This window comes from Pleurodeles waltl, chromosome 9 (genome assembly GCF_031143425.1).
Source record: "Pleurodeles waltl isolate 20211129_DDA chromosome 9, aPleWal1.hap1.20221129, whole genome shotgun sequence".
Taxonomy (NCBI): domain Eukaryota; kingdom Metazoa; phylum Chordata; class Amphibia; order Caudata; family Salamandridae; genus Pleurodeles; species Pleurodeles waltl.
The window spans coordinates 1157559137-1157582983 of record NC_090448.1 but is presented as its reverse complement, the minus strand read 5'-3'; the positions used below and the strand labels follow the sequence as shown (position 1 = coordinate 1157582983).

The 23847-nt window shown below is 50.0% G+C and overlaps 1 protein-coding gene across 19 annotated transcripts in view; it reads right to left on the bottom strand.

The window, feature by feature from the left end:
* Positions 1-13283: 13283 nt before the first annotated feature.
* The window catches only part of MEIS2 (Meis homeobox 2), a 299653-nt gene continuing 289089 nt past the window's right edge, over positions 13284-23847 (bottom strand). For all 19 annotated transcript variants that reach the window (XM_069209023.1, XM_069209015.1, XM_069209016.1 and 16 more), the window contains one exon: positions 13284-14815. Coding sequence is in view for 8 of the 19 variants with exons in the window: in XM_069209015.1 (XP_069065116.1) it covers positions 14529-14815 (287 nt within the window). In the remaining 11 variants the exon portion in view is untranslated. The remainder of the gene's footprint in view (positions 14816-23847) is intronic.

The window sequence follows — 23847 nt, the reverse complement described above, 5'->3', positions numbered from 1 at the left end:
CATGTCTCTTCCCTTTCTGTGCATCTCGCTCTCTCTCCCTGTGTGCATGTCTCTTCCCTTTCTGTGTATCTCTCTCTCTCCCTTCCTGTGTGTATGTCTCTTTCCTCTCTGTACCTCTCTCTCCCTTCCTGTGTGCACGTCTCTTTCCTCTGTATGCCTCTCTCTCTCGCACTGTGTGCATCTCTCTCTGTGCCTCTCTCTCCCTTCCTGTGTGCATGTCTCTTTCCTCGATATGCCTCTCTCTGTCTCTCTCCCTGTGTGTATGTCTCTCTCTCTTTCTCTCTATGTCTCTTCCCTGTCTGTGCCCCTCTTTCTTCCTGTGTGTATGTCTCTTCCCTACCTGTGCCTCTCCCTCACTTGTGTGTATGTCTCTTCCATCTCGGTGCCTCTCTCCCTGTGTGTATGACTCTTCCCTACCTGTGCCTCTGTCTCACTTCTTGTGTGTATGTCTCTTCCATCTCGGTGCCTCTCTCCCTGTGTGTATGTCTCTTCCCTACCTGTGCCTCTGTCTCACTTCTTGTGTATATGTCTCTTCCATCTCGGTGCCTCTCTCCCTGTGTGTATATCTCTTTCCTCTCTGTGTCTCTCTCCTTGTGTGTATGTCTCTTCCCTACCTGTGCCTCTCTGTCACTTCTTGTGTGTATGTCTCTTCCATCTCGGCGCCTCTCTCTCTCCCTGTGTGTATGTCTCTTCCCTACCTGTGCCTCTCTCTCACTTCCTGTGTGTATGTCTCTTCCATCTCGGCGCCTCTCTCTCTCCCTGTGTGTATGTCTCTTCCACATCGGCGCCTCTCTCTCCCCCTGTGTGCATGTCTCTTTCCTGTCTGTCTCTCTCTCCCTGTGTGCATGTCTCTTTCCTCTCCGTGCTTCTATCTCTCTCGGTGAGTTTCCTGTCTCTCCCTCTCGGTTTGTGTGCCGGTCTCTTCCTCCATATGTGCCCGTCCCCCTCCTTTCGTAGTCGCCCCACACCCCGTCTCCCTTTGTTTTTCTTTCTTTCTTCTCTCACGCGCCTCCCTTCTCTCCCTCTTCCCTGCACGTGTTTGTCTCCCTCCCCCGTCCCTATTTCTCTCTCACGATCTGTCTCTGCTGTCTGTCTCTCTTTTCTCTGCTTCTGTTTGTAAATAGCTCTACCCATCTCTTCGCTGGGGCTCTCTGTCTTCCCCTCTGTCCTCCTCTACCCTAGATCTTCCAAGCCCCCTCTCTTTCTGTCACCCCCTATTTTTCTCCCCTTCACCCTATGGCCCCCACCTTCGCTTTCTCTTTTTAACAGTGACCGCATGTCTGTCTGTCTCACTATCTCACCCACCACCGCTTGTTTCTCTGCCCCCTCTCTCAACACAAACTGAAAGTGCCTCCCAGCACAGGCGCGCGGCCTTCCAAGCGCTTTAACGCAAGGGTGGCGTTCTGAAAGTAGGCAGAGAGTGTCTTGCAGGCACCACGCCCCCTCAAAACACCCCGAAAAGAAGCGTGAATCTGCATTTCGAAAGCGACGCCACAGGAGCTCACCGCCCAGCGGTATCGACAGGCAGACATCACGGCTAATTTCCCTGATTACCGCTTGCGGTAAACAAGCCTGCGCGAAGGCGCATTTGCGCGGTTTTTGCGCGCGATGCTATCCGGCGCTGCGCGCACTGCATCCCTTGCGAGGTTTTAGGCCACAGGAAAGTATCCGCAACCCACGTTCAGGACACAATTCGTTATTTTTCGAGGTGTATTGATCCGAGGGCGCTCTTAACCACACAACGGAAATTACCGGGCACGACGCGTCTTTAATTTCGTTTCGGGTCCGCGAAACCGACCGCGAACCTTCGCTTCCAGCCGCAGTTCCGTAGCCGATGCAGTAATTTTTTCTCAACCAGATTAGTGGGAAAACACACCCCCTCCACCCCACATACTTGAGTAATATGTGTGTTTTACCTCTCTTTTACTGAACTGCGTGCTGTTGTTTTTCTTTCGGTAGCTCATTTATAAAATACAATATTTCTGTGTTGCCCTTTCTCTGTTCTGCGGAATTGGTTTCCACGCGTTTCTGAATTGACGGCGCAGTATTTTTTTTTGTTTTAATGAGTCTGTGGTCCGCTTCACATGTCCAAAAGCACATGTCACCTAAGGGTGAAGCAGGCATCCTGGAGTACACCCTGCCTAGACCTGCCCGAGACGAAGATATTTAAGTGAAATGCGTTCTCTCCCCGCTTTAATCTGTCTTGCCCCACTCTTCACTGGAATTTAAACTTTTTGACAAGGGAAAGGGCAGAACAGGTGACCCCAAACCGAGCATCACCCCCTCCGCCCCCCCAAGCCACACCTGCGGCATTTAAAACGAACGCGTCTGTGCAGAGGAAAATGCCGACTTCGGGTGAGCTTTGGGGGAAAGGTCAGACGTGTGATTAGTGACAGCACACTTTGGAAAAGCAGCGGGTGTTTTCGACAATAATCCGCCTTTAAAGAACGAGAGAGCAGCCCCGGACAAAGTTTATTTCCAGTAATTCGTTGTTGCTTGTAAGGAGCGTGTTGGCTTTTGCCGCAAGATCACACGGTTCATTGACAGTCACGTCGGATCCCGCCTGTATCCGCGGAGCTGTGATCGACAACTTTTGATTTTTAATGCAAGAAGAAAGCTCTTCTTTAGCTGCTGGGCATGTGGGCCGATGACCCCCCCCCCCCCACCCCCCGCCCCCTTCCAATGGGGGAGAAGTTTTGTGCTCAGCTCGTTGCATTGAGCGGCCGCTCCCGAGTAATGTAATGATTGCCGTCAATAGAGCTCTGCCGAGGGCGTCATTAAGGGGTGACAGTGATAAACGAGCTGCGCAGAGGGCCCCCGCCCCCACCGACTGACCCCCGCCCCGGGAGGTAGCCATAGAAACACCTCCGGACCCTGCAAAACTGCCGCAGAAAGAGGGGGTGCGCGTCCCCCCGTGCCGTGCTCCCCGGGACACGTTCACGAAACTGAGGCAGCCCAAGTCACAGGCGAGCAGGGAAAGTTTACACCTAAACACAGGACGTGACGAAACAGGGATACAATGTGGCCTTATCACCTGGTAGAAAGGAGTTTTCGATATATCAGTAAACATAGTGTATTCAGGATCAATACTCCTGCAAATAAATATACACAAAAATAACAAGAAAAAACTGTAATAGGAACAGAAATAAAATTTAAATCATGTAATAATGATTATTTATAATAATATACTACTGATCATGGCAACACGAATATAGGGAGGGTTGAGACTCGGGGTAGTTACGATGATAACAATTTATTCTAATAAGTGACAATAATATTTTTTAATAAAATAACAATAGTTAGTTTTGTGAACAGCTTGCCCAGGTTCCTCGGCAAACGCACATTATATATAGTTGCACGTTATAAAATCAGTATATACTTTATTTGCACAATTAATAAAAAATCCTATGTTATAAAATCAGTGTTTGTAATCGGAGCACCAGTACCACATGAAATATCTGGGGGCCCGGGGCTCGAACACACACAAAAGCTTTTATTTATAGACCGCAGCGGGGTCCGTAGGTTCGCAGTTTCACTCTCGTGACATCGCCTATAAACCTCTCGATGCTTAATCCGAGTTATCACCGGATGGTTACAGTATCGGGCGAGCTCCGTCGTGCGGTACCAGGTCGCGTGATGATGTTTATCACCACAATGTTGAATTTCTGGCGAAAAGTAGGTAATAAACGGGGCGCCCGGGGGCAACTGCTAAACTCCTACCGATCCCGAGGAAAACAAAATCCGCGAAACTCGCGTAAATGACATTCCGTTGTGACACCGCCGGCATGCGGGGCTTCGGCGCTGTGAAACACGAAATATTAATATTAAATCAGGTTATTGGTCGTGGAACAGGCGAGCCGAAAAGAGGTTCCATTCCCGCCGCTCACAGACGCGTTGAAAGAATTTCGCCTTCGTAACAGAGGCCCCCAAAAAGCGATTTTTACAAACCGGGGCCTTCTGCAGCTCCGTGAAGCTTCTAGCACTGAATTGTCGATACTACGTGAAATGGCGCTGCTGCACTCTGTCCATAAAATAGCGACATGTCCTGCATTGCACACGGGCCCTTAGACCGATCTAAATACCGCGGTCCTGGCGCTGCAGCCCTTGCCCGGGGATAGCGCTGTCTCCGGCGCTGAAGCGCTTCTTTCAGCAGTCATAGGTGTGCTGTTCTTGTGAGTGAGAGGGTCAGATGTCAACAATATTAGCGCCTGGAGGCCAAAGGGTGACTGTGTGCTCATACATCCATAGTAATGCAACATAAAACACTCTCACTGCGCTTTATTTAAGCGCTTTATGGAACTGTCTCTCCTGCATCGCTTCCTGCTCCCACTGTACTTACACAAAACTTGTGAAACGACAGATGAAGGTTCTGTGTCTTGTTTATTTAAACAGACTCCACTTGGAAAGGGGGTGTGGGGTTTTGTCATGTGCATTTGCAGTACAGCGCCCACCAGCCCCCGGATTTTGTTTTTAAGCGGTATTGGAACCACCGAGGACCTGGCTGAATTCTACTGCCAGCGCAGTCGAAGTCCGGGGCTCAGGGGCTGTTTGCTGTGTTTATTTTATCCCCCCCTCTGCTCCTCCCAGCTCTGCCTGTAAAGTCGCTCTGAGAGAGCAGGGGTGGGGGCGGAGGGGGGCTGCAGGGCCGTCTCATCCATCATCCTCCTGTCAGAGGGAATCTGTCCCGAAGACAGGCTGAATGCAATCTCCCTCCAGAGCTTGCACCAAAGAACCGACGAAAATGAAAACCTTCCTTCAAACGATTCCCCCCCCACTCCTGCTATCCCCGGATCCTAGGGGGAGGGGGCACCCCAGCTTTAACCCATTGCAGCACCCACACCAGCCCTGCCATGTCCTCGACACTCAGACGTGGTAACCTGCAGAATGCACAGGGGCAGGGATGTCTGTACCCGCTGCCCACAGTTCATTGCCCCCCCACATCATTACATATCTTTACAAAAAGATGGGGGGGGGGGTAATCTAAGGAGCTCAAAACATAATTAAAATATTGACTCGTGCCCAGAGACCTTTACATTCGCATAGGATTATTTATAAACCTGGAATGTGTGTGTGTGTGTGTGTGTGTGTGGGGGGGGGGGGGGGGGGGACGGGACGGGACGGGGGGGGGGGGGGTGCATGTACTGAGCACACACATGCAGCAGTGCCCTCTCATGCACAGGGCACAGTGTGTGTGCGTAATGTGCACCTAAGGGAGGCACTGATGGCAGCCGGGCTCCTCCAGGGGGCACAGTGGAGCAGCCTCGCACCCCCTTGGTGGCGCACAAGGCGTGGTCTCTGTGCACAGAGAAAGTGTCTTGCATGTAACCCAGCTCCGAGGGCGGCAGTGCCCACTGAGGGGCACACGGCGTGTGCATGGAGAACACTGCAAGCAGGCAGTGCCCTCTGAGGGGCACACGGCGTGTGCATGGAGAACACTGCACGCATGCAGGTCTGTGAGGGGCACACGGTGTGTGCATGGAGAACACTGCACGCAGGAAGGCCTGTGAGGGGCACACGGTGTGTGCATGGAGAACACTGCACGCAGGCAGGCCCTTGAGGGGCAAACGGTGTGTGCACGGAGAACACTGGACGCAGGCACGCCTCTGAGGGGCACATGGTGTGTGCACGGAGAACACTGCACGCATGCAGGCCTCTAAGGGCCACACGGTGTGTCCATGGAGAACACTGCACGCAGGCAGGCCTGTGAGGGGCACAGGGCGTGTGCATGGAGAACACTGCACGCAGGCAGGCCTCTGAGGGCCACACGGTGTGTCCATGGAGAACACTGCACGCAGGCAGGCCTGTGAGGGGCAGGGGCACACGGTGTGTGCATGGAGAACACTGCACGCAGGCAGGCCTGTGAGGGGGACACGGTGTGTGCATGGAGAACACTGCACGCAGGCAGGCCTCCTTATGAGACATATACCCTATACATTTAGCAGCCTGTTCTGGGTGAAGTTTAGAGAATCTAAACTTGACCCAAGGGGGTGGGGGGAGGTCCAAGGCAAACATTCTTTAGTCTCAACCACTCAATCTCACTCTCGCCCCCTCCTTTTTTACCCGCCCCTTGGCCAATCCTCTCCTTCACTGCTGTACAGTTCTCTCCCCAGCCCCTCCTCTCCTCCTTTACTCTACAGTTCTCTCCTCAGCCCCTCCTCTCCTCCTTTACTCTACAGTTCTCTCCTCAGCCCCTCCTCTCCTCTGTTACTATTCCCTCCCCAGCCCCTTCTCCCCCTTTACTCTTTCTCTCCTCAGCCCTCCTCTCCTCCACTGCTGTATTGTTCTCTCCCCAGCCCCTCCTCCCACCTTTACTGTACTGTCCTCTCCTCAGCCCCTCCTCTCTTCCATCACTGTACTGTTCTCTCCTCCTTTACTGCTCTCTCCTCGGCCCCACCTCTCTTTGTTACTGTACTGTTCCCTCCCAGCCCCGCCTCTCCTCCTTTACTCTATATTTCTCTCCTCAGCCCTCCTCTCCTCTCCTCCACTGCTGTACTGTTCTCTCCCCAGCCCCTCATCTCCTCCTTTACAGCACTCTCCTCAGCCCCTCCTCTCCTCTGTTACTGTTCTGTTCTCTCCTCAGCCCTCCTCTCCTCCATTGCTGTACTGTTCTCTCCTCAGCCCTCCTCTCCTCCATTGCTGTACTGTGCTCTCCTCAGCCCTCCTCTCCTCCATTGCTGTACTGTTCTCTCCTCAGCCCCTCCTCTCCTCCATTACTGTACTGTCTCTCCTCAGCCAATCCTCTCCTCCATTGTTGTACTGTTCTCTCCTCGGCCCTTCCTCTCCTCCATTACTGTACTGTTCTCTCCTCAGCCCCTCCTCTCCTCCATTACTGTACTGTTCTCTCCTCAGCCCCTCCTCTCCTCCAATACTGTACTGTCTCTCCTCAGCCAATCCTCTCCTCCATTACTGTACTGTTCTCTCCCCAGCTCCCCTCCTCCATTACTCTACTGTTCTCTCCTCAGCCCCTCCTCTCCTCCATTACTGTCCTGTTCTCTCCTCAGCCAATTCTCTTCTCCACCACTGTACTGTTCTCTCCTCAGCCGCTACTATCTTCTCCTGTAGTGTCCTCTCCTCAGGCCCTCCTCTCCTCCATTACTCTACTGTTCTCTCCTCAGCCCCTCCTCTCCTTCTTTACTGTCCTGTTCTCTCCTCAGCCAATTCTCTTCTCCACTGCTGTACTGTTGTCTCCTCAGCTCCCTCCTCCTCTCCACTGCTGTACTCTTCTCTCCTCAGCCACTCCTCTCCTCCATTACTGTATCATTCCCTCTCAGCCCCTCCCCTCCACTGCTGTACTGTTCTCTCTTCAGCCCCTCTTCTCCTCTTCTCCTGTAGTGTCCTCTCCTCAGCTCTTGCCCTCCTCCATTACTGTACTGTTCTCTCCTCAGCCTCTCCTCTCCTCCACTGCTGTACTGTTTTCTCCCCAGCCCCTCCTCTCCTCCATTACTGTACTGTCTCTCCTCAGCCAATCCTCTCCTCCATTGTTGTACTGTTCTCTCCTCGGCCCTTCCTCTCCTCCATTACTGTACTGTTCTCTCCTCAGCCCCTCCTCTCCTCCATTACTGTACTGTTCTCTCCTCAGCCCCTCCTCTTCTCCAATACTGTACTGTCTCTCAGCCAATCCTCTCCTCCATTACTGTACTGTTCTCTCCCCAGCTCCCCTCCTCCATTACTCTACTGTTCTCTCCTCAGCCCCTCCTCTCCTCCATTACTGTCCTGTTCTGTTCTCTCCTCAGCCAATTCTCTTCTCCACTACTGTACTGTTCTCTCCTCAGCCGCTACTATCTTCTCCTGTAGTGTCCTCTCCTCAGGCCCTCCTCTCCTCCATTACTCTACTGTTCTCTCCTCAGCCCCTCCTCTCCTTCTTTACTGTCCTGTTCTCTCCTCAGCCAATTCTCTTCTCCACTGCTGTACTGTTGTCTCCTCAGCTCCCTCCTCCTCTCCACTGCTGTACTCTTCTCTCCTCAGCCACTCCTCTCCTCCATTACTGTATCATTCCCTCTCAGCCCCTCCCCTCCACTGCTGTACTGTTCTCTCTTCAGCCCCTCTTCTCCTCTTCTCCTGTAGTGTCCTCTCCTCAGCTCTTTCCCTCCTCCATTACTGTACTGTTCTCTCCTCAGCCTCTCCTCTCCTCCACTGCTGTACTGTTTTCTCCCCAGCCCCTCCTCTCCACCTTTACCGTACTGTTCTCTCCTCAGCCCCTCCTCTCCTACATTACTGTACTGTTCTCTCCCCAGCTCCCCTCCTCCATTACTCTACTGTTCTCTCCTCAGCCCCTCCTCTCCTTCTTTACTGTCCTGTTCTGTTCTCTCCTCAGCCAATTCTCTTCTCCATTACTGTACTGTTCCCTCCTCAGCCCCTCCTCCTCTCCACTGATGTACTGTTCTCTCCTCAGCCCCTCCTCTCCTCCATTACTGTACTGTTCTCTCTTCAGCCCCTCCTCTCCTCTTCTCCTGTAGTGTCCTCTCCTCAGCCCCTCCTCTCCTCCATTACTGTACTGTTCTCTCCCCAGCCCCTCCTCTCCTCCTTTACTGTACTGTTCTCTTCTCAGCCCATCCTCTCCTGTTGTGTGCTCTCCTCAGCCCCCCTCTTCTCCATTACTGTACTGTTCTCTTCTCAGCCCCTCCTGTCCAGTTGTGTCCTCTCCTCAGCCCCTTCTGCTTTACTGTACTGTTTTCTCCTCAGCCCCTCCTCGCCTCCCTTAATGTACTGTTGTTTCCTCAGCCGCTTCTCCCCTCCACTGCCGTACTGTTCTCTCCTCAGCTCCTCCTCTCCTGTCGTGTTTTCTCTCCTTAGCCACTCCTCCATTGCTGTACTGTTCTCTCCTCGGCCCCTCCTCTCCTCCCTGATTTTTGCGCTGTTCTCTTCCCAGCCCCCCTCTCCTCCATCACTGTACTGTTCTGTCCTCAGCCAATCCTCTTCTCCATTGCTGTACTATTCTCTCCTCAATTACTGTGCTGTTCTCTACCCATCCACATCTCTCCTCCATTACTCTACTGTTCTTTCCTCAGCCCCTGCACCTCCATTACTGTAATGGTCTTTCCTCAGCTCCCCTCTCCTCCATTATTGAGCATTCTCTCCTCAGGCCGTCCTCACTTCAATTACTGTATGGGTCACACCAAAGCCCCCCTCTCCTCCATTATGGACCGTTCTCTCCTCAGGCCCTCCTCCCATCCATTGATGTCCTGTTCTCTCCTCAGACCCTCTTCTCCTCCTCCATTACTGTACTGTTCTCTCCTCTGGCCCATCCTTCCCTCCACTGTTGTACTATTCTCTCCTCAGCCCTTCCTCTCCTCCATTACTGTATGGTTCTCTTTCCTCGGCCCCTCCTCCATTTCTGTACGATTCTCTCTTCAGTCCGTCCTCCATAAATGTACTATTTGCTCCTCTGACCCTCCTCTCCTCCATTACTGAACCGTTCTCACCTCAGTCTCTCCTCTCATTCACTGCTCTACTGTTCTCTCCTCAACTGCTCCCTTCCTCTCTTCTCTGTTACTGTACTGTTTTCTCCTCAGGGCTCCTCCTCTCCTCCATCACTGTACTATTCTCTCCTCAGTACCTCCCCTGTCCTCTCCTCCACTGCTGTACTGTTCTTTCTTCAGCCCCTCCTCGCCTCCATTACTGTACTGTTCTCTCCTCAGCCTCTCCCCCCCTTCATTACTGTACCATTTTCTCTCAGCCCCTCCCCTCCACTGCTGTACTGTTCTCTCCTCAGCCGCTCCTCTCTTCTCCTGTAGTGTCCTCTCCTCAGGCCCTCCTCTCCTCCATTACTGTACTGTTGTCTCCTCAGGCCCTCCTCTCCTCCTTTACTGTACTGTTCTCTCCTCAGCCCCTTCTCTCCTCCAATACTGCCCTCTCACTCCACCCCTCTCTCCCATTCTGCTCCTCCCCTTTACTACTGTCCTGGTCTTGATTTTATTTTTTTATTCTGTTTTTGTTCTTCTTTCCCTGACCTGATGTCTCCTCCTTTGTTCATTTCCTCACCTCCACAGTCTCCCCCTCCGTCTCCTCCTCTCCTCACTTCTTTCTGTGGCTTTGTTTTCTCCTTTGGACAGTTCCTCACCCCTTTCCAGCCCCTCCTCCGCCCTCACCTTCTCTCTCTCTCTCTCTCTCTCTCTCTCTCTCATTCTTCCTACTGACCAGTGTCTTTCTTTTAATCACCCTTCGTTCTATGTCTTCTTTTTCCATTTGTTCACCCTCCTTTTCCCTCTTTTAATCTTTGTTTTCTTCGTCTCCTCTTCCTTTCCTTAATTCTACATTATTCTCTTCCTGGTGTTCCTTCTCTCCCTTTCTTTTTCTCACTCCCTTATTCAAACTTCCTACCTGCTCCTTTCTACTGTCAAGTTTATTATATTTCGTTCCTCCCCCCCCACCCTTTCTTTATTCACAGCTTCATAATAACTCCCAACCCCAGTTGCTTGCAGATCTGCAATAATTAGTTTAAACTCATTTTTTTAAATCCACCTCTTCGCACGTTCCCTGATCGATAATCAGTTCCCTTCATCACACCCGGCTCTCCGCTGAATCCAAACCCTCCTTCCTCCCTCGCTTGGGATGTATCCATCTATCTATCCATCCACCCATCTATTCATCCATCTATCCATCCATCCATCTAGCCATCTATCTATTCATCCATTCATCCATCTATCTGTCTATATCTGGTTTTCCGACAGCAGGCTCTGCCTCCTCGTTCCCTGCCCCTCTTCTAGGGCAGTGGGCCTCGGGTCTCAGCTTTCCCCTCAGCAGCAGGACCCTCCCTGCCCTCTCCTGCCCTCCAGGACATCCTGACAGCTGAGAATGTCAAAACTTCTCTAGATCCGGAACAGCCGGGCACGGGGGGAGGGGGTACACCCCCCCGGCTGTCCCCTGCTCTGTGCACGCACTCCGACGGGGTGTGTGTTAATGTACCTGACTTATTGACGTGGTAAGCACCTGTGTGCGCATAGACAGATCTACAGGTACGTAAACCCCCCTGCAAATATTCGCGGCTTGACCACTGCCCCGCGTTTCTCCAGATGGGGGAGGGGAGGGTGTGTGTGTGTGTTATGACACACACACATTTCGAGAGGGAGAGGATGTGTACAAAATCGATACATTACGGACCTTTACATACACCTCTTTTAAAATGTGCACGTGTGTGTGTATATTTGTGTTTATAAATATACACACATACACACACACCCATAGATATACACACACGTGCACACTTAAAAGAGATGTATGTAAAGTTCCGTAATGTATCGATTTGGTACACATCAGTGTGGCCCGACAGTGCAGAAGTGGATACGAGCACACATTCCGGAAGATTACTCAGTAAATATACGTAATTTACTTCCCCATGTAGATATGCGGACATTAAGGGCACGAATGCACTTTCGGGAAGAGAGGTGTGTCGAAGTGCCCGGCGTGTTGGCTGCGTCCATACTGAAACATCCGTGAATGATGCTACAAGCGCTGACAGACACGTCTCACTCGAATGTGCGTGACTTACTCAGTATTTACGTACACAGAAATCGATTGATGTACATCCCCGACGTGGAAACGCATCCCAAAAGATGCACCTAAATGTATGCGATCAATGCACGCATTTCTATTCACGTATTAACACATGCACGCATTCATACAGATAGAATCAGATATACATGTTTTCATTAGCGCACGTGCTATAATAGCCTTTAAATATTGACGTGAACTTCTTTCTAGAACGACGCTCACCGGATAAACAGAACACCGACGCGTTCTGACGGCGACGGCTCCTTAGAAACGTGTGATCTGTGGCAGACGCGTACGCGCACCTTTCATGCTTTGCACACGCCTGTGTACCCGTTGGTAGCCGTGGCACGCACAGATGCTCGTATACGGGCACACAAGGCTTCCCCTACAGTCCTCTCTACAGACCTACCGATAACCTGTGCGTGTGAAAACGTGTACCGGGGCGCGACATATTTCTAGCTTGTGTGCAAACTGCGACAAACTTTCAGGTCGATACACATTTCTAGCTTGTGAACGGGTGCAAAGGTGTCCGAGGGACCGACACTCGTATTTGTAGAACAGCCCCCATTATTTTTTTAAATATTTGGGGAATGTTTCATCCATAAAGGTGTCTCCCGTGTTTATTCAAATATTGCGCTTGATGGATGTAAGTTTCGAATAACCTGTAGCGTTTTTGTAAAAATTGTCGCTAATTCAGGTTACTTGATCTGCCCCCCCCCCCCGACCCCCCGCTGACAATTCTATCAATGAATCTGGTTTTTAAGCGCGATCAGCAAACACTTGTAATTCTGCGGTACCCCGACCTGCCACTCAACACCCCGTCAGAGCCTCGAAATGCCCTAATTTTACACACTTCCCATCAGCATCCCCGCATCTCGAAGAGTGCAAGTCATTAAAATGCTAATTAATAAAAAAAATATATAATGCCTTCCGTTGGCAACATTAATACTTGATGGATTTCCCGAAATTAGAATATGTCGGTTTTTTTTTAAATGGTCCACGCAATAGGAGATCTTTTTCGGTATAATTGAATCGCATTAAAATTTCAAACGAGAGAACAGGAGGAAATGTGACTTTCTTCGTCCACAGAGCCCGACTTCAATGCACCGGGGCGGACTGAGCAGGTTTTAGTAGAAATACTTGTTTTTTTCGTTTAAAAGAAGCAAACTTTCACCTTAACTAGTTCGTGTTTTCTAGCATAATAATAATTTTTTTTAATGTAGCAGGTTTTTGTGTTCTGTTCCGTGAGGTGGGCCAATAAAGGCTATTATCAGGAAAGTCCCGGTGTGACTGGTAGCCTCAAATATCACAATACTGACATTTTATTTTTTCATTCTTTTTCTTATTGTCCAGTACCTTTTCCCCTTAGTTTTAAGAACTAGAGACCACTTCCCAAAACGCCAATTAAAATGAACAAATTATTTGTTATACAAACCGCCACGATGATATTTTCAACAACTGTTCTCTTTCCTGCAGTGAACAATTTAAATCTATGTAGTGATTTAAAAACTTGTACTTAGGGTATTCATTCATCTAAGGCAAATTACAATTTTGTAATTCGGAACAATTTAGTGCTTACGACTTTATCAGACATTCTACAAGTCTATATTATTCCAGGGCTTAGACTGTTTCATCTATTTCTCAACAGAGAGTCCTTTTCAAATAATTCTGTTGTCACATTTGTTTTTAATACAGAGTTATGTACACACGAGTGCAAAGAAAGCAAGGCACCTCAAAACATAAACGATACCACAGGCAAGAAAATAAAAAAAAAATGCAAAAGAAGCCCAACGAAAAAAATCAAAAAATGAAATATTTATTACCGCATTTTGTGACTTAACACCTTTTTTTAAAACGTAACGTCACAGTCCTCATACAAGTATTTTAATGTAAATTTTTGACGAAGCTTAAAGGTAACAGCATTTTTCGTTTCTAATGAGGAACACGTGCTGAGAAAGGAAGAATTTCTGGACATACAATACCAATTCCACAGCAGATCGGATACTAGCAAAAACATTCTTTTTTTCAATTGAGGTAAACACATATAATATCTAACATGGAACAATTAACAGGGCGAACTCTGTACGAAGTTTGTTACAGTTTCCCTAACTTCCACGCTCTGTCACTCAAGCACGCACACACGCACACATACACCCCACTCACCCTGTCAAACTTGGAGTTCACGATAAAAGTTCGATGGCTGCTTTTATTTTGGCGCAAGGACCAGTGTCAATATTAAGAACTGAATAAGGGTTACTTAAAAACACTTGGGTTTGTTCTTTGTCCAAAGCCTTGGCTCAGAGCTCCTGGAAAAAGCTTCCTGCTTGTCTCCAACTAATTTCATGTCAGCTCTGTAGAAGAGGAGGCCAGGCCTTAAGAAAAAAACAAAGGGGTTGTCGTCCTCTTTGAGGGCTTTGAAAGTTAGAGCACATTTCATGGATCGATGAAAGAGCTCTCCCAGCATTTTTTAGAAATGGACTGTGGCGTGAGGCGCGAGATCCAGATGCATATCACTTTCGGCATTTGTTGATTTTTTTATTTGTTTGCTTTTCAGTTTTATGCTCACTGGCCAAGCAGACGGTAGTCTTTCTGGGATGGAGACTTCTGCTGCTGAACCAAAACACAGTCATCTTTTGGGAACAACACACATAGTGTGGAAAAAACAAGGATCCGTTTCTTTCTTCTAAAACTATTTTGAGGCAACAAAACTCGTGTGATGAAAGAAATATACAAGTTAACTTAGTCCCTATGTTTATATACTACAGTAGTTTTAAACTCTTTGAGTCTTTTTTTACTCTCTCTTTCTGGTTTTTCCTTTTTTCCAGAGGAACTTTCCAAGGACTTAATTCATCTTTGTAAGCCCAGGAATTCACATTTGTGTTCTTGGTTTAAAGTTGGTCCTCTGTTGTTGAAAAAATGACAAAAGTAAAAAATAAATCACAGCTGTCTGGAATTTCTTTTTTTTAAGTGTCAACATCTGGTCAAAGCTCAAATGTCTGAAAATATGTTCTTTATTTCCCTTGAGTTCCCATGAACAGTTAGGCATGGATGTCCATCAACTGTCCGCCAAAGCCAGGGTCAACAGAATTCAGCAGAGAGGGGCTTTGCGCAGATATAGTCATTCCAGGATGGGCAGGGAGTCCTCCGTGCAGCACCATGGCCTGGCGATGATGGGGGTGGCTTGGCAAATACGGATGCATTGGGGGTCCATGTCGCAACTGAGAGGGGTGCGGGGTCATCTGGGAAGGAGTGTAACTTGACTGCGCCATACTCCGGCCCAGCGGCCCCCCGGTCGGTCCGTAATCCCCCGGCATGCCTTGCAGACCTAAAGAAAAAGAAAGTGATTAAACAAGATTCCAGTTTCTTTTTTTCTTTACAAAATGATTAAACATTGAATTTGCAGAAACAAAAATATTAGTATCTGAGGGGGTACTACAGAATAAACTAGGGGGAGGGGTGTGCACAAGGTGATCTTAATTGTCCCTGGTACGGTAGTAGGCAAAAGGATAAAAAGAGGGTTACTATCAAGGTAAAAAATGAACTATACTAACAAAAAAGGCCAAATAAAAAAATCAAATTAAAAAACAGTCTATAAATGCACACAGCTGAGAGGTTATATATACACATCCAACAGTCAAAATGAAAACAAGTGACAATCACAACATATCTCACTGTAATATTAGCATTGGGTTTTTGATCGCCACAAAACCTGGTTCCTGATGTTGGAGCACTGCCTGAACACTGCTTATCTATGAAACCTCAGCTTGCTATTATAATCAAGGAGTCTTGCCATCTCTTGGGTCTCAGTGGCCCACGGCAGCTTTTTATTCATCTGAAGGCTTCAAATCATTGGTTCATTCATTTGTGTCAACACGTTTCGGCTGTGAAAAGGTCAAACATGCAGACCCACCACTTAGACTTGGCAGAGGATATTGTTGGTGGAGAAGGAATTTACTTGGATACTGACACACATGTAGTCACTCGTGCCTTGGCTACCACAGGGCTTGCAGGTCACTTTTAAGCTTGCCATTCTGACCTTTACAGAGGTGAGGAGACGCCTCACTGAAGGAAGATACAAAGTGCTATCCTTGGCCCTGGACACAACCTAATCGTGGAACAGTGACGAATGGTGTCTTGCGAGTGCTTTCTGTGTACTGTGGTTTAATATCCACAGGTAAGTTTGATTTGGTGCTAGGCTGTTTAGCTTCGCCTCTCATGCCATCGACACGGTTTTAACAAACAACAAAACCTGGTAACAAGGGGTTTTAAATTACTGTAAGTCATCTGTGTACCCTGTACCGCACTTCAACTGAAAGCCCTGGCTCGAGTGAGGACTCAAAGGCTAATTATCCTCCAGGGGCTGTGACTGGTCCCAAAAAATTTACATTCAGGGGCATATTTAGAAGCCGCGTGCGTCACAAGAGTGTCTGTTTTTTTACGCTCGGGCAGCGCAGAGTGCAGATCCATATCTATGAGGCTACACAAAGCCACTTTGCATGGTTTTTCATGGCCTCATAGATATGGAATAAGCCAAGGCAACACAAGTTGCTGTATTGCCCCACGCATTGCTTTTGTGCAGGAAGGTGTCCCTTCCTGCACAAAACCAATCCTGCATGCAACAAAGGCACCTTTGCACCACAGTGCAAGGGTGCCTGCATTGGTGCTAGGCAGACAAAAGAGCGCCAACACAGGACGAAAGGACAGAAAGGCACCGTATTTTGCAAATACGATGCATTCCTGCCCTTTCCCTGTGGCGTAGGGAAGTGCAGCAAAATTACTTCCTGCCCCACCCCACCATCTTATAAATATGCCCCTAATGTTTTATGAAGTGAAACTCATGGTGACCTCAAAACCTGGTCACACCACCTTTCACTGCCACACCACAGCAGTGGTCCAAGTTAGTGTCACAATAGGAGACATCCTGTTGCATTTATAAGGTCAAGTGGTTGTGCAGAAGATGCCAGCAGGACGGTTGCTCCCGGGAGAACGCCCTGAATCCTCATGTCAGACAGTTCACAGAGGCAAAGGCATGGCCCCATCTTCTCAAGCATGGTCCCATCTTCTAAGGCATGGCCCGTCTTCTAAGGCATGGCCCTGTCTTCTAAGGCATGGCCCTGTCTTCTAAGGCATGGCCCTGTCTTCTCAGGCATGGTCCCATCTTCTCAGGCATGGTCCCATCTTCTCAAGCATGGTCCCATCTTCTAAGGTATGGTCCCATCTTCTCAAGCATGGTCCCATCTTCTAAGGCATGGTCCCTTCTTCTCAGGCATGGCCCCTCTTCTCAGGCCTACAAACCACACCTCAAGTCAGGGGCTCCCTCGATACACCAGAATTGGGACTTCTGGTGTCCATGCAGAAGGGTTTCCTACAAGATGACATAGGAACATCGTGCTTTCCTTTGCCAGGTGAGTTGCCAAGGTTAAGCCAGATGTCCACTGGGAAGGGGCCACACCCCTGGGGTAACTTGCTTGAGGGCCTCATGGGGCACGAGGGCTCTGTGCCGCAGACACCCTTTACACAGTCACTACTCAAGGACACTACTATGACAAGGACTACTCTCTGTGATCTTCAATAGATCCGGATTGAACAGTGCGTCTCTGACCTGCGCTGTGACACTACAGGTCTCAGAGAGGCAACCATCACCAACAACTGGTGCCAACCCCCTCACACAACTGTTACCCTTTCCTAAAGGATTTGTGTACTTTTAACAAAACCAGGCTGAACTCCACGTTTTATTATTTCAGATAGAATAAGGAAGCTGAGAGCCCACTGTCGGTTTACAAAAAAAAAAAAAAAAAAAAAAAAAACAACAACAAAAAAAAAAGCAATACAACACCCATTTGCACGTTAATAGAAATAAAGAAATAATAACTTATTTTCAACCACTGTAATGTAAAAATAGCTTTTATTCTTTTTCATTAAAAAAATCCCCTCTATAGCTCTTAGACAGCCGACCATTGTTTGGAAACTCGCAGTTTGTTTTTAAGGCATAAAATGTGCTTTGTCCTCTAGTAAAGTTGACATGATGATGATACTTAACATCATGTCAGGGGAGAAAACTGATCAAGGTATCATCTACAGGATGTCACCACCCCACTCAAGAGGGCACAACCAGAACAGTCACCGTTTCTAGAGGCCACTAGTCAACGGAGGCAGCCATTCCGGCAGACATCCAGAATTGTTTGCCACGGATAAGAGAACCACAGAGCCACAATTCAGAGGAAGTGGCCACTTCTCATGGAGAAAACAACCCCTCCAGCCACCATTCATAAGAGGACGCCACCCCTCCCAGAGAAGAAAACCCCTCCAGCCATCATTTATAGGAGGTTTCAACATCTTCCAGAGAAGGCAACCACTGCAGGAATCATTTATAAGAGGTTGTCACATCTCCCAGAGAAGATAACCCCTCCAGCCATCATTCATTGGAGGTTGACACATCTCCCAGAGAAGACAACCCCTCCAGCCATCATTTATAAGAGGTTGTCACATCTCCCAGAGAAGACAACCCCTCCAGCCATCATTTATAGGAGGTTTTAACATCTTCCAGAGAAGGCAACCACTGCAGGAATCATTTATAAGAGGTTGTCACATCTCCCAGAGAAGATAACCCCTCCAGCCATCATTCATTGGAGGTTGACACATCTCCCAGAGAAGACAACCCCTCCAGCCATCATTTATAAGAGGTTGTCACATCTCCCAGAGAAGACAACCCCTCCAGCCATCATTTATAGGAGGTTTCAACATCTTCCAGAGAAGGCAACCACTGCAGGAATCATTTATAAGAGGTTGTCACATCTCCCAGAGAAGACAACCCCTCCAGCCATCATTTATAAAAGGTTGTCACATCTCCCAGAGAAGACAACCCCTCCAATCATTATGTATAAGAGGTTGTCACATCTCCCAGAGAAGACAACCACTCCTGCCATCATTTATGAGAGGTTGTCACATCTCCCAATGAAGACAACCCCTCCAGCCATCATTTATAGGAGGTTGTCACATTTCCCAGAGAAGACAACCCCTCCAGCCATCATTTATGAGAGGTTGTCACATCTCCCAGAGTAGAGAACCACTCCAGCCATCATTTATGAGAGGTTGTCACATCTCCCAGAGTAGAGAACCACTCCAGCCAACATTTATAAGAGGTTGTCACATCTCCCAGAGTAGACCACCACTTTTCATTTATAAGAGGTTGCCACAAGACTCAGAGAAGACACCCACTCCGGCCATCATTTGTAAGAGGTCACCTCCTTGTACAGAAAAGGCAGCCACCCAGACCTTTGTTCAGCAGGAAGCAGGGAGGTAATGAGGGCCCTGGAGCCCTAGCAGTGAGCTAGAATGAGGAGATAAGAGGTCTGGCAGCGCGGGGCCTGCACAGACCAGCACAAAAGGCTAGCAGGCAAAAGGCATGCAACAGGTGGGCAACGGGCCCTGCAGTGGGCTTTAAGGACAGGGCAAGGATCTGATCAGAGGGAGGGGCTGTACAGAGTTATACCCGGGCCCAGCAATTGGCAAAGGGGCCAGAAGAGTGATGGTCAGATGCAGTCCTTCCACCTGGGCTGCAAAGAAGGGGGTAGAGGTCACAACAGAGTGGGGAATGCTGAACCCAGGACTCACAGGCAGAATGAATGCAGTGAGGTGTGCGAGGGGGAGGGGTAGATGTTTCAGCTTAAGGAGGGGCCAGAACACACCTGCACCCTGGGGATGCGGGTAGCAGGGCTGTAATGGGGGTACACAGCTACCCGCTGGGTGAGAGGCCAGTGCCGATCTGGACCACTAATCACTAGCGTAACAAAAGCCCCGGCCTGAGCTCTCAGGGTCCCCCTCAGCACAGTAAACTGTGTACGTGTGAGAGCTCCTGACTGGGTCGGGGGAAGTACCCCTCGATGTACTTTGCAGGCGGACCCCTTCAAGTTTTCTTACACTACTGCCTGACATGCAGCGGGCTGTATCGAGGGGGTATGAGTCCCTTCAGAGTGATGGGGCTACACAGACCTACACTCTGGACTCACCGACACGGGCAGGCCGCAGCAGTGTGAGGAGCCCGCACAGACTTCTTTCCCTCAGTAACACTCCTCACTGATGCCCCCCACCAGGCATATGCCCTCACATGTAATGCCATGACCCGGACTGTTGCGTAACATTCTCGAGTACTACAACTCTGTAACTTAACTTGTATTTAACCCGGTAAGTAGGTAATATTTATGTCACCTGAAACTCCTTAACTTTTTCCAAATGTGCAACCTGTAATTAATATGTAATTTGTAAATACGTAACTCTCACCATGAGTAACCGTAATAGCTTTACATATGGTCTCCTAATGCCCTCTTACACTCGATTTCTCATGTAACTTTCTTCGCTCTATTGTAAAGCGCTCTGACACCTCTGGGTAATGTCAGCGCTATATAATATCCCATAAATAAATATATACATACATACACACACACGCAGGCTGGCGGGCACGGGGCAGTGATGAGGGGGGCACAGGTCCCTGCAGTTTGAGGGGCCTGCACACTCCTGTGCCCTGGCTGACAGCCACAGTGCACTAAACAAGGAAGGGCCCAGTTACTAGTCAGACAGGCAGCGGCCTGGCAGGGGGGCTGTGTATCCCATGCTACCCCCGCTGTGCCCCACAAACGCGCCCCCCCCCCCCCCCCCCCACCACGACCCTCCCGGTATACATGTAGGCAGAGGGCTCTCAGGGCCCTTCTAGTCACAGGGACTGCTGGGACATATCCAAGCCAACTTGGAGGGGAGAGAGGGTTGCAGTTCCCGCCGCACTGCTCTCGCGGGATTACAAGGGTTCAGAGGTCAGGGGTGGCAGAAAGGTGACAGGACATGCTCAGTGCATCCTGCTTGTAAATCATAAAACAGGACTGACATTAAGGCTGCAACAAATGTCTAGACATCCATGGCAGGCCACTTTTAGTGGAGGGGGGGGTCGAGTGGGGGCTCTCACCCGACTTCCTAGCTCAATCCCCCATTCAAGGGCTCACGTTTCCAGCGCCCTCCCTCTACTTAAAGAGATCAGTTTTCTGCCTTTACAAGGCAGCTCCAATATATTTACAGTGTCCGTCCAGGGAGCTGCCCTCACCTCGCTGTAACCTCGGATACTAGGAAAGGCGAACAGATGTTTTGAGGCTGTAAGCGGCTAATCTGCAGGCTTAGGCCGTCACTTTGTTAAGTAGAGCGCGGGCCGTGATTACCAGGAGATCGCAGAGCCCTTGAAGGGGCAGGCAGGCCGGGCCGCCCCCTCGCCCTGTGCAGCTCGGCAGCCCGCCCAGGGCCCGGCGAGAAGCCACCGACGCACCATATTGTCTGGCTGCGTAATCAAATCAAGAGGTGAAGCCCGTCTGTATTACCCCATCAGTGTAATTGCTTATGAAGCATAAAATATGTTATGTAATTAAGTGGGGTAGAAATGATATGGGCTGTGTTAAGAGCCATCCAAGCCGAGCAAATGTTTTCTCTGAGACTGTTTTAAAGGGACATTACTTCTTTGCGAACTGGGAGAACACGGAGGGCAGGGCTGGTCGGAGAGACACCCCCCTGAGACCTGAAATGAAATGCCAGCTTCTGACTTGTATTTACAGAGCTTTTTTAATGAGGCAAAGAAGTACACAGCCAGTCACTTTGCACTGGATAGAGCCGGCCGCGGGGGCCATCACGCAGGTACTGTGCCCGGCTGTGAAGGGGGGCGGGGGGAGCACCGTGTCAAGCTCCGAAGGTCACGCCTGAAACATTTGGCAACATTTTACACACCAGACATGGAGGAGTGCGTCTGGGTTTTGGGCCAAAGCCAAGGCATTGTTTCTAGCTCCACAATCACACGATCGAAGCATTATTTGTAATGATATGTCCAGTTCTGAGACCATACCTGGAGCACTGTGTCAGACCAGTCCTCAGACCATACCTGGAGCACTGCGTCAGACCAGTTCTGAGACCATACCTGGAGCACTGTGTCAGACCACTCCTGAGACCATGCCTGGAGCACTGCGTCAGACCACTCCTGAGACCATGCCTGGAGCACTGCGTCAGACCAGTCCTGAGACCATGCCTGGAGCACTGTGTCAGACCACTCCTGTGACCATGGCTGGAGCACTGTGTCAGACCAGTTCTGAGACCATACCTGGAGCACTGTGTCAGACCAGTCCTCAGACCATACCTGGAGCACTGCGTCAGACCAGTTCTGAGACCATACCTGGAGCACTGTGTCTGACCACTCCTGAGACCATGCCTGGAGCACTGCGTCAGACCACTCCTGTGACCATGGTTGGAGCACTGTGTCAGACCAGTTCTGAGACCATACCTGGAGCACTGTGTCAGACCACTCCTGAGACCATGCCTGGAGCACTGCGTCAGACCAGTCCTGAGACCATGCCTGGAGTACTGTGTCAGACCACTCCTGTGACCATGGCTGGAGCACTGTGTCAGACCAGTCCCCAGACCATACCTGGAGCACTGGTTCAGACCAGTCCTGGACCATACCTGGAGCACTGCGTCAGACCAGTCCTCAGACCATACCTGGAGCACTGTGTCAGACCACTCCTGAGACCATGCCTGGAGCACTGCATCAGACCAGTCCTGAGACCATGCCTGGAGCACTGTGTCAGACCAGTCCTGAGACCATGCCTGGAGCACTGCGTCAGACCACTCCTGTGACCATGGCTGGAGCACTGTGTCAGACCAGTCCTCAGACCATACCTGGAGCACTGGTTCAGACCAGTCCTGGACCATACCTGGAGCACTGCGTCAGACCAGTCCTCAGACCATACCTGGAGCACTGTGTCAGACCACTCCTGAGTGGCCTGGCTCCGGCACGTAGGTAACCCCCATGGTATTCCCTTTGGCGTGAGTGTGACTACAAGGGAAAACCCACCCCCCCCCGGTTCCAGCCAGACCAGAGGCAATACGCCCCCAGCTCCGGGGCCTACCCCACCGTGAACTACCTGTTCAGGTAGGACACACACGTTTACTTTGAGCACCGTCCTTATCACACGTGCTCCGACCCTGACGAATGCCCCTGACCTACCAGCACTTAGTGAGGGCAGAAACATGTTGGTCATGTACAACCCCTTTTAGACTCCAAGAGACATTATCCTCCAACGAGCCTTTTCCCCTTAGTTTTAGTCTTACCAACATGCACCACTATTAAAACTAACAAGAGCCACCGGTGACATGTTAGGTAATTTTATTACCCCCTCTGGATCACTGTAATTATCCAGTCAACTTAATTTCAGCACTCCCTCTGGTTCTTTTAACCAGAGGTCGAGTCCGCCTGAGTAGTATCATCTTACTTAGGTGGGGCTAGGTGGTCATATGATGAAGCATGACACTACTATGTGTGTGAGACCACCTAGTCCGTAAAGGAAAATCCCCCGTCATTCCTATAGGTCAACACAGCACCCCATATCAAGCAACCTTAAATAACCAGACACTGGTTAAAAGACTAACCCAGTCTTACCCCCTCTTCCCACTACCCCACACCTTTTGTGATTATATAGACCACTCCTGAGACCATGCCTGGAGCACTGCGTCAGACCAGTCCTGAGACCATGCCTGGAGCACTGTGTCAGACCACTCCTGTGACCATGGCTGGAGCACTGTGTCAGACCAGTCCTCAGACCATACCTGGAGCACTGGTTCAGACCAGTCCTGGACCATACCTGGAGCACTGCGTCAGACCAGTCCTCAGACCATACCTGGAGCACTGTGTCAGACCACTCCTGAGACCATGCCTGGAGCACTGCGTCAGACCAGTCCTGAGACCATGCCTGGAGCACTGTGTCAGACCACTCCTGTGACCATGGCTGGAGCACTGTGTCAGACCAGTCCTCAGACCATACCTGGAGCACTGGTTCAGACCAGTCCTAGACCATACCTGGAGCACTGCGTCAGAACAGTCCTCAGACCATACCTTGAGCACTGTGTCAGACCACTCCTGAGACCATGCCAGGAGCACTGCGTCAGACCAGTCCTGAGACCATGCCTGGAGCACTGTGTCAGACCACTCCTGTGACCATGGCTGGAGCACTGTCAGACCAGTCCTGAGACCATGCCTGGAGCACTGGTTCAGACCAGTCCTGGACCATACCTGGAGCACTGCGTCAGACCAGTCCTCAGACCATACCTGGAGCACTGTGTCAGACCACTCCTGAGACCATGCCTGGAGCACTGCGTCAGACCAGTCCTCAGACCATACCTGGAGCACTGCGTCAGACCAGTCCTGGACCATACCTGGAGCACTGCGACAGACCAGTCCTGGGACCATACCCGAAGCAATGCATCAGATCAGTCCTGGGACCATACCTGGAGGACTGCTTCAGACCAGTCCTGAGACCATACCTGGAGCACTGCTTC